Genomic DNA, 15521 nt, shown 5'->3' on the forward strand with positions numbered 1-15521 from the left:
GTTACACAACCACAAAAAGCACAAGTCTAATACCCGCAAAACAAATACTATACTGTACCTGGAACAGGAGGGGACCAAAGTGGGTCTGAAGAGGTAAAATCTGTTTACTCACTCTAGCTCAGTGTTTCTCAACCTTTTTGATACCAGGGATTGGCTTGCTGCCTTCCTAAACTGTTTCAGGGAGATCTCAGGGACCGGAGAAGGCTGCCATGGACTGGTGCCAGGCCACAGACCAGTTGTTGAGAAACACTGCGCTAGCCTATTTTGTTTTTCAGAGCAAGGGACATGTGTCAAACCCATTCTGTGTTTCTGGCAGGTGTGATAGACCCAGGCCAGTTGGGTACAGCAGAGTAGTCAAAGGCAGATATACTTGGCCACTAGATAAGCAGTTTTCTGTTCCCTGACTGACCAGAGCAGGGGCTGCTACAGGCTAGGGTGGATACATGACTCCAATTAGCCTGCAGAGAGTCAGTTGAAGCCATTAAGCTAATGAGAACACCTGACTCCACTTAACCTGCAAAGAGTCAGGTGAGGCTGTTAAGCTCATGTGAACACCTGACTCTAATTAAGGCCCCTCTGATACTATAAAAGGGCTCACTCCAGTCAGGCCGAAGAGATCCAGGGAGCCAGAGGAGAGGAAGTGCGGCTGAAGGGCTGGGTAATGAAGACACCCTCAAGCTGCAGGAAAGGGAGCCCTAAGGTAAGGGTGAAGAAGGCATTAAGAGAGAGAAACGGGATAGCTGTGGGGAAGTGGCCCAGGGAAATGTAGCAACTCTGGCAGTGAAAGGTCGGCTGCCAACAGCTGCTGCCATTAGGATCTCTGGGCCGGAACCTGGAGTACAGGGCGAGACCAGGTTCACCACAACCCGCCACTACAGAAACACCTCCTGGGAGGGGAAGACAGGCCCCTATCAGGACAGGAGGCTAAACTGTTCGGGAATAAGCCCATAGGGACAACAGAGACTGTGGGAATTCTCTCACCAACCTCCTTGCTGGCTTATAATGAAAAGGGCTCAATAGACTGTAACCCTGGCCCTAGAGAGAGAAGGGCTACGTGGAGGGTCGCAGTGAGCATCTGAAGCTAGCATAAACCACCTGGAAGCGCGGGACCCACGGGGACAAGGCTGGAGCTCTGCCACACAGGATATTACAGTTTGAATTAGTAGGATAAATTAAAAATAGTTGTAAAATTGTACAGCAGTCTTAAATTGTTAAAATGTATTGTCTGAGTGAAATCACACAATGATTAACGGAGGTGTTTGATCTAGAAGCATTAGCATGAACCTGAAGCTGGGAAAAGTGGGAAACATTCACGTAAGGAGAAAACTAAGTGATCCAGATGTGGAATAATCTTTACTGATAATCCGAATGTGTTAGCTTGGTTCAGGTCCCCTTTGAATATGGGCTAAATCCTCCATCTGCTGGGGTATTTTCTTTCTGAATCTTTATCTTTTTTATTCAGGGACTTCTATATTTCCCCCCTTTAAATATAAAGCTACTTTTAAGGTACTCCTTGAAATGTGTTTTGGAGGGAGGAGAGAAAAAGAATGTACAGGGGACATTGAAAACCTTGTCCTCAGTGATTGCTCAGGAGAGCAGCAAAAAGCAATTGCCTGGTAGGGACTGGTTTTTAAATAAAGTGAAACAAAATTGTAATGGAGGCCTTGGGGCACCTTTAAAGTAGTTGTTTAAGGAGGATGTGTATAAGAGGTGGTGCTTAATTTGATTGAGGCTTAAGTTTGATTATTTCTTTTGTGTTGGGGCCTGAAGTTCTGAGCAGCTGAACTATGCTGCATTCAGGCCCTAGCCAGAAGATTGATTCCAGATTTGGGGGAAAAAATGTCACAGGCGCCCTTAGTGACTTACGAGACCCATTTTCAACTGGGACTTAGGGGAACCTACGTCTCATTTGAAACCAAAGGGACTCAGGCTCCTAAGTTACACAGATGCTTGTGAAAATGATACCCTTGATCCTGTTGTGCCCCTCCTGTTGTTATTGGACCAAAGATAAATATCTTTATTTTGGAATATATGGAATCAAAGATAAAATAGGGAGAGATTTTTATTTTCCTATAATGCCCTTGGAAGTAAGGGTTTGTTGAAACAGCATATGGAGAGGAAAGGCATGACTTTAGAAGGGCATAGGGGCTGCCTAATCTTGAGAATCAGAAACCTGCCCTGCTATGTTTTACCTGAGGTGGATGCAGGCTTCTCCTCTTCTACTTGAGGGATACATTAGGCTTGAATGTGCCCCGCATCTCAGTGATTTATAACAACGTGCATCACTATTGACATCAGTGGAAAGAATGCAGACTTACACCCGTGTAAGTGAGAAGAGAATTGGACCGGTTATGTGCAGGGGATTCGGAGCAGACTTGCTAGTTTACTAGGAAACGTCAGAAAAGGAAGGGCGTTCAGTGGCATGACCAGGACTGCAGTGGGTATTATTGTTTAATATTTGTATTGTCGTGGCAATTAAAGGCTCCAGTCAGGGATTGAGAGTCCATTGTCCCTAGGCACTCTACGTACATGTAGCAAAAAGCCAGTCCATGCTCCAAAGAAATTATGCTACTTTGTAAAAGATTTTCAAGGGAAAGGTGTACAAGTTCAAACTAAGGTGACATGCGCAAAGATCGTGTATATATGCAGTAAGCCAATTTATGACACAAGTCTGCTTTCAACATAGGCTTTATTTTGCTATCGTTTAGACTGGTGTAACTGCACCAAAGTGAATGGAGCCATTCCTGATTTACACCGGTGCAAGCAAGAGTGTAATCAGTCATATAATATCTAAATTAGCCCTGTTCTACACACAGGGCCATATCATAGTGATCATAATAAGGACTTAATGAAAATTCGTGCAGGCCCATGTGATAGGAGCTAATCAAGGTAAAAACAGATAGGAAACATGCTTCAATATTCCATTGATTCAGGTAGAAATCTCCACATATTGAGGCAGGGGAGAATAGTATGTTGTACTATAATATATAGAGAGGTGTCTTTTTGTTCTGTGTTTGTAGAGCATCTAGCAAAAAGGGGTCCATGCCTAGGGCTCCTAGGCCTACGGTAATACCAATAGCAACAATGCTATCCACATATATAATGCTATCCGAGGGCATCTATCTCTGTTCCACAGCTTTTGAAAGGCGGGCCAAGAAAGTCACTGGAGAACGTTATTTCTCTTTCTGTGCTAATGTGTTTAACGGAGATCACCATGGGAGGTATTCACAAACAGATTAGCTGAGACTAATAGTGGGAATTACATAAGGAAATTGCCCTGTGCAAAGCTGGAGGAGGGATCAAACATGCTGATTTGCTGGGTCTTTCCCTTACCGTTAGATTAAATAGTTTATGCCTAAAATTTGACTTACCTTAAAACTGTTGGGGCCTGATGGAGAATATCTTCTGAGTTCTTACTATCCCAGGGTGAGGCGAAGGGAAGAAATAATTTCCTCCCTGCCTCCCGCAGCAGGAAAGCCTATGCATATCTCAGGGAACTGTACAGAGACAACACACCTCTGCAACAGAGGCCTCATTTGAACCCCTCTGCATGGGTGCTGGAACTAGGAGTGCTGGGGGTGCTGTTGCAGCCCCTGGCTTGAAGTGGTTTCTATCACATACAGGGTTTATGGTTTGGTTCAGTGACTCTCAGAACTCCCACTATACAAATTGTTCCAGCACCCCTGCCCCTCTGATCCCCAAGGGTCAGTGGAGCTACCAGGAATCCTGCGCAGGTGACTGTTTCTGGAACTCCCCCGTAACAAGCCTGTATTACCTTCGGTGTCGATTCCCCAGCTAACAACCACTTAATAACTGTAATTGTTTCCACAAGTTCTCTGTGATAAAGGCAACAGTGCCAGGCGTCACCCTTTTTACTTGGATCTGGTCTTGACTCGCTGATATGTTAACAAGGAGTACTGCCCTTTTCCACATTGCCTGGCGGGGCCGGTTTACAGTCTCCAGCCAATCCCAGATGCCCATCAGGGAGCTGCTGTTCACAGTGCCTCTTAAGCCACCCACATCTTATTTTTGCAGCACCATCAGTGTGATCCAGTAGCTAGAGCACTGGACTGGGTCTCAGGAGACCCGCATTCTATTGCCCACTCCATCACTGCCCTGCTGTGTGACCTTTCACCTCTGTACCTCAGTGCCCCCATCTGTACAATAGGGATAACGAGACTACTCGTTAGAGCTAAGTAGCATTATCAGCATGCCATCTAGGGAGGATAAAACATAAGTGGACACCGGTTTGGCAATGCTCGTGTTAGACACGACGACTGTTCAAGTGGATCAAAACGCTACAGTAATTGAAATGTTTGAAGTCAAATGAATACAGGTTGGTAGGGTCAACCTTAAACAGGCTTCCCGAATAGCTGGCAGAAGAAGAATGGGAGAACAATTACAGTGATCTATGAATGATGACTCTGGTGCTTAATTCAAACGAAACATTAAATAAATAAATAAATAAAAAAATAGGAGAGGAACTGAGAGAGAGAATGCAATTAATCAAGATATATAACCTAAGCAAAAAAAGCCTAGCACAGCTGATATTGTGCGTGGTAGAATTTCAACAGTTTAGCACAGAACCTGTTCGGGTTTTCCAGAAAATTGAGCATTTGAGAAAGCGTTGAATTGCTGTTGGAAGTACTTTGCAGCCTGGAATATTTGTTTAATATGTGTATGCGCGGCAGCTCGCCCAATGGGTCCCCAGTGGTGACCGGGGCCTCAGAGTGCTACTGTAACACGGTCTGAATAATAAATAGTAATATCTTGTGGAAATTAGAGTCTCTAGCCAAAGCTCTGATCTGGAAAACGCTCAAGTACACGCTTAGCTTCCACTGAAGTAACTGAAGTCAATGGGACTCAAGCAGGGGTCAACAGGAGGGTGGTGACGCACTGGAATGGGTTACCTAGGGAGGTGGTGGAATCTCCTTTCTTAGAGGTTTTTAAGATCAGGCTTGACAAAGCCCTGGCTGGGATGATTTAGTTGGGGATTGGTCCTGCTTTGAGCAGGGGGTTGGACTAGATGACCTCCTGAGGTCCCTTCCAACCCTGATATTCTATGATTCTATGATAAGCACATGCTTAAAGTTAAGCAAATGTTTGTGTTTTCCTGAATAGGGATGGATTTAAGGACACACTTAAGTGCTTTCCTGAGTCAAGGTCAAAGTCTTCTGTATATACAGTTGTGCAACCAGTCTGGCACTCTCTGAAGTCAATGATAATTTTGCTCCTGACTTAAACAGCCACAGCATTAAACCAATGTAATGACCTGCACCAGCTTGATTTGATCTCTTTTATTCCATGATAGTATAGCTTTAGGGTAGGGTATTAGTTATGCTAATCTCATTAGCCTAGGGGGTGGTCATGGGGATAGTGGGGTAGGGGGAAGATCAGAAGTATGCACAGAGCTAGTCTTCCTGTATTGTGGCTTATTGTTGTTTTCTTTTTTATTATTGTATTGTTTTGACATATTTTTGCTCCTTGAGGGGCAGTGGGGTAGGCGCTGTTGGGTAGAACAAGAGGCTCCTTGGGCTTAGGTTTCTTGTAGCTTATTTTGAATCAGATACAGTTTGTTCTTCCTCTTCTGCAGTAGGTTAGCTCTAAATGCACCTATGTGTATGTTTCATCTCCCTACTTTCCGATATTAGCATCCTCCATGGTGACAGCTCTGGAGATTTACCTCCTTTGTTTCGCTCCAGAACAGGTTCAGAATAGGCAGTGATAGCGCAGATGTGCACTGATGTCGAGGCACCACCAAACAAGAGTGAGAGGTTGGCTAAATCTCAGTGCCCCTTCAGTCCTCTGCCATCTTGGCTATCCCTGTCAACAATCAGTCTTCTTTTCTATGGTGATATTTATAATGAGGCCATGTGTCCATTGGGAACTGGCCTGAGACCCACCAATTCATTGCACAAGGCCCCACAAACAGCCTTTGGATGGTAAACAGATACCTATTTGGAAAACTTTCCTTTTTCGTGTGTGATGATAATGAACGGGAAATCGGTGCAGATAAACTCATGGATGTTTGAGGTTTGCAAATGACAAAACTCCAGGAATGGAAAGTCAAGACTATAACATCACTCCTAACTAAAGAAATAAGACTGGTGGCTAAGAGTTAGTGATGAAGGATTATTTTATGGCACTAAGGGCAGGCTGGCTCCCTTCAGTGTTAATTTCCAGACATCGTGAGGTTTGATGTTTTTAAAAATGTTACATTTTTGGAAGGACATTTTTGAGTTACTTGGACTCTATTGAAATGAATTCCATCGTAAGTCTTTCCTAACAAAGCTTTTTGTTTAGGATATATATGCGTGTGCATGAATAGACTAGAGAGCAAACCTTGACAAAGATTCAAATGAAGTTGTGCTGAATTATGGGACATTGCTTGTTGAGTTTTGAGCAAGATTGGGGCAATTTATGGTATTGGGGGGGAACCATAGAAAACACTGGGTTTGACTAGCGCAGGGGTTCTCAAACTTCATTGCACCGTGACCCTCTTCTGACAACAAAAAATTACGACCCAACCCCAGGAGGGGGGACCGAAATCTGAGCCCGCCTGAGTCCCACTGCCCCGGGGGGTGGGACAAAGCCAAAGCCTGAGCCCTACCACCCAAGACAGGGAAGAGGTCAAAGTCGAAGCCCAAAGGCTTCAGCCCCCCACCACAGGGCCTGTAACCTGAGCCCCAAAATATTGCCAGGACAGCTCACAAGATTTTGGCACTGGTCCCCGGTTCCACCCTGATTCGGAACTCTGAACTCCAGCTTAAATCTGATCCAGACCCAAACCCTTTCTCTTTGGCCAACCTCGGATTTTGATCCAAATCCAGGGAGAGGTGGTGGTTTTGACTGAGTTTAACTTCATGTTTTGGTGTGCCTTTGGGGTTGAAATCCAAGGGGAAGGAAGGTGAATTCATGTGCACGCCACCCAAAAATAAAGAAACAAATAAAAGCCTGGCCCATACTCCTGAGCGCCAGGACACCTGCACTCATGTAGCTCTGGTCCTATGATTGTAACCCCTGTTAAAAGCGAGGGGTGAGGCCTGCAGAGAAGCCAGGCTACTGGAGCCATGAGTAACCTATTAGTTGGTATGTGTATGGGCTAATGAATACTAACACTGTCCAATTAAGCTCAACCAATATTTGTACAGGGCTGTACTCTATGCAAAGGCCTTTGTGCAGTCTTTGGCTGTTAGCACCTGCGGCTCTGAATTCAGAATAACTATGTATCTGCTCCTTTAGGTTCATTTATAAGATTGCACTAAAATTCATTGACCTTTCAGCCTCGCTCCTCTCATCATCAAAACATTTCATCTAAATGCAGATTCAGCACTGCCAAATATTGACCAACCCCACCTTTTCTTTAATACCGGATTTTTTGTTACCCTCAAAATCTTTTCCTAGTTCTTTTGAGATTGGAACTATTTGGCTCTATGTAGGGTAATTAATTGGCCTCTCCATGTTAGCAGCAGCAGTATCTCCGGTGAGTTAGCTTCAGCACTCAGCAATTACTTTACAGACGGTGGGTGAAAGAGGGCATTAACGATTTGCAAGTTATTTAGTCAGTGCTGCCAACAAGGTCTCTTTCATTCTTGTTGTTGGTTATTTCTTTTTTCATGCAGCTTGGCAAGTTTCTCTTTTGTTTTTCTTTCATGATGTTGCAATTGCGCAATGAGAACAGTATGTCATTTCACCGAAACCCTTGTTTTATAATTGTCCTGCCAGTTGCTTTTTCAAAAGACCATACATAATATCAGAGCTCCTTGTCGGGGAACAGTTATTCTTAGATGCTTGCCAAACTGCTCAATTCTTTAGGAACTTTCTGGATATTCATCACAATCTCTTCCTAGCATCCTGTGGTTCCAGATATATGCTAATACACTGAATGACATCCAACTGACCCTAAAAGCATGCACTGCGGGCTGGAGGATCTATCCTTGGTGATAACAAACCTGGTTGCTTGAAGGGAAGTTTTCCTACAAGTGTCCCTTGTTCTCTCGGTTCATTATGAATCAGGCAATGTGTTTGAAATGTGTCGCCCCAGATGATTCGCCCGGGTCTGTTTCGGTTATTGCTTACTCTGGTGGGGATCAGTACTGACTGAAAAGATTAGGGATACGCTGGTGTGGAACTGGAGTAAGATTATAATCTGGTCCATTATGTCAGATAATCCATTGGAACCTTCCTCTTTCTGCTGCAACTGAATTGTGTTTTGGATAATGCCAATTCCAGGCAGTGAGATAAACAAGGCAGGTCATGCAACTCTTCCATGACTAATCTTTCTATGAGTAAGTATCTTCTCACTTCAGGGCTCACAGAATGAGTCCAAAGATTGGTACAGATGAAAGGGGCAGCTGAGATAGTAGTCCTGTTGTACATGGAAAATGTGTAGGTGTTACCTGTAAGGGTGAAAGTGAGTGAACCATTAATCATATTGGGATCAGATGGGTAAGTACAAGCAAGGGAAAAGCTCTCAGCCACAACACCACTGCATTAGTTGTTCTGCCACTCTGGCAAAATGGATCTTTCTATTTATAAGGGTAAAACTCACCTGTGTGGGAGACGGAACTTTCTCAGGAGCTCATCCTAGACTTTGAATGAATGAATTCCTACAGGAACTAAGGGCCATACAAACCTCATCAGCTTCCGCTCATGGCCAGTGCTCCAAATGCAAAGTGCGCTGCTCCGACCTGCTTTCTCTAACCTACACACAGAGCAGCGTGTATGTTAAAATAAATATTCCCCAAAATAAAACCCATGCCACAGGAAAGTGCTCAGTACACTACTGGAAACTGTTCAGATACTACAGTGACATGGGCGACATAAAGCACGTGTATAGAATAGAACAACAGAAAAGTGAAGAAAAACTACCCGTGATAAAGTAGAAATCCAGCAGCTTCAATATCACACAGAGAGAATACAATGTGGGTTTTTTCATACCATTTTAATAAAGGGCTCCAGATCCAACGAAAGAATTGACCAAAGGCTTCTAAACAGGCTGAGTTCAGACATCATCTACTTTCCAAAGAGAGCACATCTGGAACAGCTGTTGATTTCCATTTTAATAATATTAGGTTTTGAGCTATTAATAAGACTGGAAATAACCACAATTTATTTGAATCACAGAACAGATGTTAAAATCCCCACTATGTAAATTTGTCCATCCCATGGAAGCCTTGATATTGAGATCTTCGAAGTGGCTCTCCTCTGTCGACATTTTGCAGTAGCATCTTTGCTATTATGGGAAGAAAGAAAGTTGTTGTTGTTCCATCTGATTTTATCATCTGTTTTGAAACTATTTAATATGCTCTTCCTTAATTTGCTTTATACCAGATATACTGTGTGTTTAGGATTTTCTTGCCTTTTCTAGGCATAATATTTTTAAGGCAATGCCAACTAAAATGAAACCCTATTGAAAGAATACATTGGGATGAAGAAATGCTGAATGAATGGTTGAGCTTGAGTTGGTATGTTGTGTTGTAAATCAGTCCAGGGTTTTTACATTTGGAGTGACAGACTGAAAAGAAAAAGCAAGAAAAGAAAAGAAAACTTTAGACAAGAAGCATTGCATTGCTCGGGGAGCCAGCTGAACTTGATTAGTGATCATTTTCGTTCTCAACAGTTTAAAGGATGATGCTATCACCCAAAAAACCTGAAGAGCTCTGTCCTGGTTTTACAGTTACAAGCAAACTTGGTTGAACTACCATGAAATGTATCTTAAGCAAGTGTTCAAAGGACCAGACAAAAATTGGACTTACTCAGAGAGATGAAAAGGATTTTTGCCATGTCGGGGTTTTATTAATTATAAGGCTGGAAAGGTCTGAGGTCTTTTTATTTCTTCTTAAGTTTCCTTTTCTGGTTGTTTTTTTAACCTTGCAAAAACACCAGAAATATCAAATCTTGGCTTTGCTCTTTCTGTTGGAGTTTGTCTTGGAAGATTCAGAGCCGCTTTCTCAGCACTTAACTAGGGGTGTGTGTTGAATCTTTAACAAAGTCTCTTTTTCAGGCAGTGGGTTGTTAGTTGTTTTTATAAAATAGGTTTAATTATAATTAAACAAAAAACCAGAAAGTTTTTTTTAAACCATCTGAATATGTATTTCTTCCTCCTCTCCATCAGGTTACATTGCTTTGTTACTTGTCACACTACATTACTGCTACTTCTCCAGTCATCCATCTTTTGGGAAAAACAAGGTAGACAGGACCTGAACTGTGAATATTTAAGATAGAGGCAAGAATTTTTTTCTGGCTTCCTGAATATATTGGAGGAGCATAAACGTAATGTGCAGGGGCTGCCCTTTGGATAAAGGAGGAGCAGAACTGTAATCAGTACATTATGGGGTAATTTTGGCAGTTGGCAATTATTGGTACAGGTGTCAATAAATTAATGAAACTATTTCCAAAGAGAGTCACATTTTCTGTGACTGCAGAATCACCAGGACTGTTGGTCCAACATCCAGATTAGTGGAATATATAATATAAAGAACCTATGACATTCTTGTATTAGAGGTAGTTTTCTCTCTCTGAATGATGGCTTCATTTAGATGCAATGTTAAATGTTTTTGGCTGAAATCTGCTTTAACATCTTCTTGGATACACATACTGTCATGGCAACTAAAAGCATACCTTAATACCAAAGGATATCCTTTTCTCACAATAATGCTTTTGGGAAAACTTGGCTCAAACTGAACAGGCTTATAAAAGAAAACTCCCAATGTGAATGTTTAGCTGTTTTGTCCCTATCACATGGCAATGATAGTCGGAATTGTTTGTAAAGAGAAGTCCTTTGAACATCTTTGGATTCTGCTCTGATTTTTCATGCACTCTACCAGAGAGTCAAGGAAAGTGCTACAAGATTTTTTTTAATATGTAAAGTTCAACAGAATTGTGGATGGAATGAAACCCTCTTGGGTAACCAGGCTTTAATTTGGATGGCCTCCTAAGTGGCATAGGTCCAGAAACTTCATAGAAAGAATTCTGCTAGAGCTGACTGTTGGCCTTTTTAACCAAGATTAAAATTCATGACATGAGGTGTAGAACAGGGGGACAGGTTTGAATGACTATGGGAAAAAGTGAACTACCCCTTTAAGGGTCAGGCCAGAGTCTATGACCAGGGACAGTCTGGGTGTACTCAAGGAGGCCCTGCCTGCCCCCAGCCTGGGCTGGGGTATTTAAACAGAAACCGGAAGCTGTCAAGGGAGAGGGGAGAGAAACTGTGCAGAAGTACAGTGGGTGGTTTCTTCCTCAGGCTCCAGGTGACCAACCTGATCAAATTCAGAGACTTTATTTGAGGATTTTGTTTGGGAGCACTGAACAGGGGCCAAGTGAGAACCTTATGAACCAGTTATTGTAATTGCTCCTAGCCTGAATACTTATTAAAGGGTTTTGCTACTTTAATAGTACGTGTCTGCTTCTCCTTGCCCAGATCTGTTAAAGTGAACTTATTGTTACCCATTGAGGAAAGGAAGTTGGGTCGCACCTGCAGTGCCACACCTGGCCACAAGGAGGCATACGGGGACTGTCCGCACCTGTACACAGACCACAAGACCTCTCTATGGCTCTCCTTAGTTCAGCCTTGAACAGCCATTGACAGTCTTACTATCTGTTGTTCAGTGCTCCCTACTGATTGATGGGCTCCTAATGTGGCTTTGATTAGCTAACTGATCTTGAAGTTCAGCGGCTATCTATAAAAAAGCAATGTCTGGCTGGCATTAAGTGGCTGGCTAGCAGAGTGAAATACTCAGACGTTATTAGTAAGAAAACTCCTTCATAAGTGCTGTCTGTGCCGCAAGTATGATGACTGGCAAGGAGAGGGAAGAATCCAGTTATCAGAGGAGGTGTTGAAAGCCCAGTGTTGCAATAAGTAGGGATGGACAAAACCATCTGAAAGATGTGAGAGCCTATCCAGAGCTCAGAAGAAACCCTTACAGAGTTTATCATTGTCATCAATTATTTGTATTACCATCGTGCCTAGGACAATAGTCGTGGACCAGGAACCCACTGTGCCCGGCTCTGTACAAACACAGAACAAAAAGATGGTCCCTGCCTCAAAGAGCTTACAATCTAAGTATAAGACAAGAGATGACAGACAGATGGATACAGATAGATGGGGGAGTGCAAGGAAACAGCGAGATACTGGTCAGCATAACAAACAGTGGTCTCTGCACACCTGCAGCCTAACTGTTGTCAAGTGTTTTGTAGGCATCACTGAATAGGAGAGATTTGAAGGAAGACAATGAGGTAGGTTTACAGAGAGCTCCTCCCAAGTGTGAGGGGTGGCATGGGAGAAAATACAACGGTGAAAATTTAACAAATGGGTGATGGAGGGTGGCATCATGGGCTGATCGGAGGTGGGAGTCCTTATCTCGATAGTGAATGAGCGATGATAGGGAAAGTGGGGATTGGCTGTGATGGAACTTGAAGGTGAAGACAAATAACTTACGGCTGATACTATAGAGAAGAGGGAGTCAGTGAAAGGGGGGACACGATCAAAATGAGGGGGCTAGGTAAATTATCTGTGCAGGAGCATTCTGAAGGGACAGACGTGGGGCAGGATGGCTTTTGTCCAAGCCAGAGAAAAAGATGAGATGATGAGAGTTTTAGCTGTGTGGATGGATGAGAAAAGACCATACGTTAGAGATGCTCTGCAGACAGAACTGGCAAGATTTAGACGTAGCTTGGATAGGAGGTCCGGGAGAGAGTTTTGAGTTGAAGATGATGCCCAGCTTATGGGCCTGAGTGATGGGCAGGATGGCGGTGTTGACAACAGCAATAAAAAAAAGGGGTCTTGGGGAGAGCTTGATGGGGGGAAGAGGAAGTCTGAGAGCTCTGGTTTAGCCATGTTGAGGTTGAGTGGACAGATAGACATCCAGAGGGAGGTGTCTGAGAAACAGGCTGAGATTTTAGTTTGGCCAGAATGAGACAGGTCTGGAATAGACCTGTGAGTTGTCTGCAGAGAGATGGTAGATGACTCTGCTTGCAGTTGAGATTTCCCAGAGATAAGATGTAGAGGGAGGACAGAAGGGGACCGTGGACAGAGCCCTGTTGAACCCCCACGGAAAGTTGCGGGCAGAAGAGGAGGATCCTCTGAAGGATGTGCTGAAGGAGCAATTAAAGAGAGGAGGAGAATCAGGAGAGGACAGAGTATTCGAAGCCAAGGGAGGACAAGATTTCAAGAAAAGCACAGCTGGCTGTGTTGAAGGTGGCTGACAGGTCAAGGAGGATGGAGTATTGGTTCTGAGCTTTGGCTTCTGAAGATGTTATTTAGAGACTTTGGCGAGAGCAGTTTGCAGTGGAGTGCAACGTCTGGAAGCTGGACTAGGATGGAAGTGAAGGAGTAGAACTCCAGACAGCCATTGTAAACAGCATGCTCAATGAGTTAAGAGATGAAAGAGAGAAGGGAGGTGGGGCAAGTGGGGTCAAAGGTGGAATTACTCATAGTGTGAGGGGAAAGAACCAGAGGAGAATGAGGTTAAGGAGAAGAGTAAGGGAGGGGATAAGAGCAGGTGCTAGGTAGATCAAGAGATGGGATGGGGTCACTGAGGTATGTGGAGGGCCTAGAGGAGGCGATCAGGTGAGAAACTTCCTCTGTGGCAGGGAAGAAGGAAGCAAGAGTTGCTGACAAACTATGTAGCCAGTTGCTTGACCACACTTTAGTTCGTTATGAAATATATTCAAGAGACCAAATACCCAATGTCTTTCATGTTTATTATTGGTTGCAAAGTAGCAGCCGTGTTAGTCTGTATCTGTAAAAAGAAAAGGAGTACTTGTGGCACCTTAGAGACTAACAAATTTATTAGAGCATAAGCTTTCGTGAGCTACAGCTCACTTCATCGGATTATTAAAACTCAATAATAGTATAGAAGAGGAAAGAAGGTTCAATCTGATACCAGTTCCTGGGTAGCTGTCTCCTGTACTATTGTTAAATTCACCTTACAAAGAAGATGTGCTGTCAAAGTGACACTCCTTAGCTATCCTTTTTATACTCATCCATTTACATTAAAAAGATACTGGGTGCCTCATCTGAAATTAGATTTAACTAATCAGCTTTCTACTTTTTGTCTACCCCTTATCTCTTTGTTCTGAACACATGCATCCCAAGTACCAAGGGGTGTGATGGCACCTTTTCATGTTTGGGGGAGTTGAACGAGGGATGCAGGTCAAACGAAGAGTTGAGGAAAGGTGCAGCTAGGGGGTCAAAAGTGGTGGCAGGGTAGAGGTCAAATGTAGGCCTGACCGTAATCTCTCCCTGGTTTTTACCCCAGTTCCCTGGTTCCAGTGCTGTTACTCCTGATTTACATGAGCATCTGTGCATGCAGAATCAGGTTCATTGGTTCCAGTGGAGGTAGTCCCAATTTACATCAGTCTCAGTGGGTTCAGAACCATTGTGCCTACATCCGGCCCAGTGCTACTGAGAATATCCTTTCAGGTGTTGCACGTCTAACATCCCCATCACTGTGGGGTTGTGGCTGAATCTAGCTCTAGACTTGTCATTTTGTCTATGCAGATGTTGTTTGCAATGAAAATCAATGGGCAAGGATCCCTGCATACCTGTAAATAGTGGGGCTGTCTGTGAAAGCACGTCCTTTAACTTGTGTTTTAATATTCTGTGGTAATATTGAGCTTTTATTAATAACTGAACATCTGTTACAGCTGCAACTATTCACTGTTTGTGTTGTGCTGCCATTGTTGTCCTGCTGCTCACTGAAAGGGTGGTATGCATGACTAAAAGGTCTAGTTTCAATAAATTATAAATTAGTACAGTATGTGCAGTAAGTTTCTGTCAACCCCTTGCAGAGTCACGTTGCTGGCTTTGATGTCCCCCTGATGTGGTCACCCATCTTCTGGAACCGTTCGTCTCATCTGCCTGATGGGGCTGATAGAAGAACATGGAGAGGGGCAGACGAAGTGTGAAGATGATCAAAAGGGAGAGTCTCCCAGAGAAAAAGAAGATCTCGGAACCTCTACAGAGAAGTAGGCAACCAGAATTCCCTGTCTGGCAAGTCTCTTTCTAATCACAAACTATTCCATTCAGTAATGCATGGGCAGCAGGTATAATAGGCCAGGGGAGGCTAACCCTCCCCTAACCCAGGCCCTGGCCCCACCGATGCTCCGCCTTCTCCCCCAAGCTAGCGGGAGCTCATCTCCGGCTGGAGGTGGGTGGCTGGGCTTGGGGGCAGAATTTAGTCTTAAGATTTATGTCTCGTCTCATCTGTTGTGTTCTTGCTATTCTGATGCTGCCTTCAATAATGCTGTCTTCCATCTTCTATAATGATGCTTCCCAGGTAGCAATAATTCCTTACTTGTTGTACAGCTCTGTCGTTTGCTGGAATGTTGCATGTTTGCCCAGGATCCTTGCATAACACCATAGTTTTTATCTTTAATCATATTAGGAGAGCAGAAAGGCTGGCCTGAGTCTGGGTTTATTAGTGGGTTTGGGACAGCCAATGCCTCACTTTGTGTTGAGCGGGAACTGGGAAGTCCAAAAGGATTTCTGGAGGGCTGGAAATCTCTAACTGTGGATT

General features: G+C 43.7%; 1 protein-coding gene across 1 annotated transcript in view; it reads left to right on the top strand.

Moving 5' to 3' along the window:
* Window positions 1-625: 625 nt before the first annotated feature.
* CALN1 (calneuron 1) overlaps window positions 626-15521 on the top strand; it is a 200873-nt gene continuing 185977 nt past the window's right edge. The window contains exons 1-2 of the mRNA XM_084650739.1: window positions 626-700; window positions 14794-14970. Coding sequence (XP_084506865.1) covers window positions 14867-14970 — 104 coding nt within the window. The 5' untranslated portion in view covers window positions 626-700; window positions 14794-14866. The remainder of the gene's footprint in view (window positions 701-14793; window positions 14971-15521) is intronic.

This window comes from Lepidochelys olivacea (genome assembly GCF_965140295.1).
Source record: "Lepidochelys olivacea isolate rLepOli2 genome assembly, chromosome: 17".
In the NCBI taxonomy this organism is placed as follows: Eukaryota; Metazoa; Chordata; order Testudines; family Cheloniidae; genus Lepidochelys; species Lepidochelys olivacea.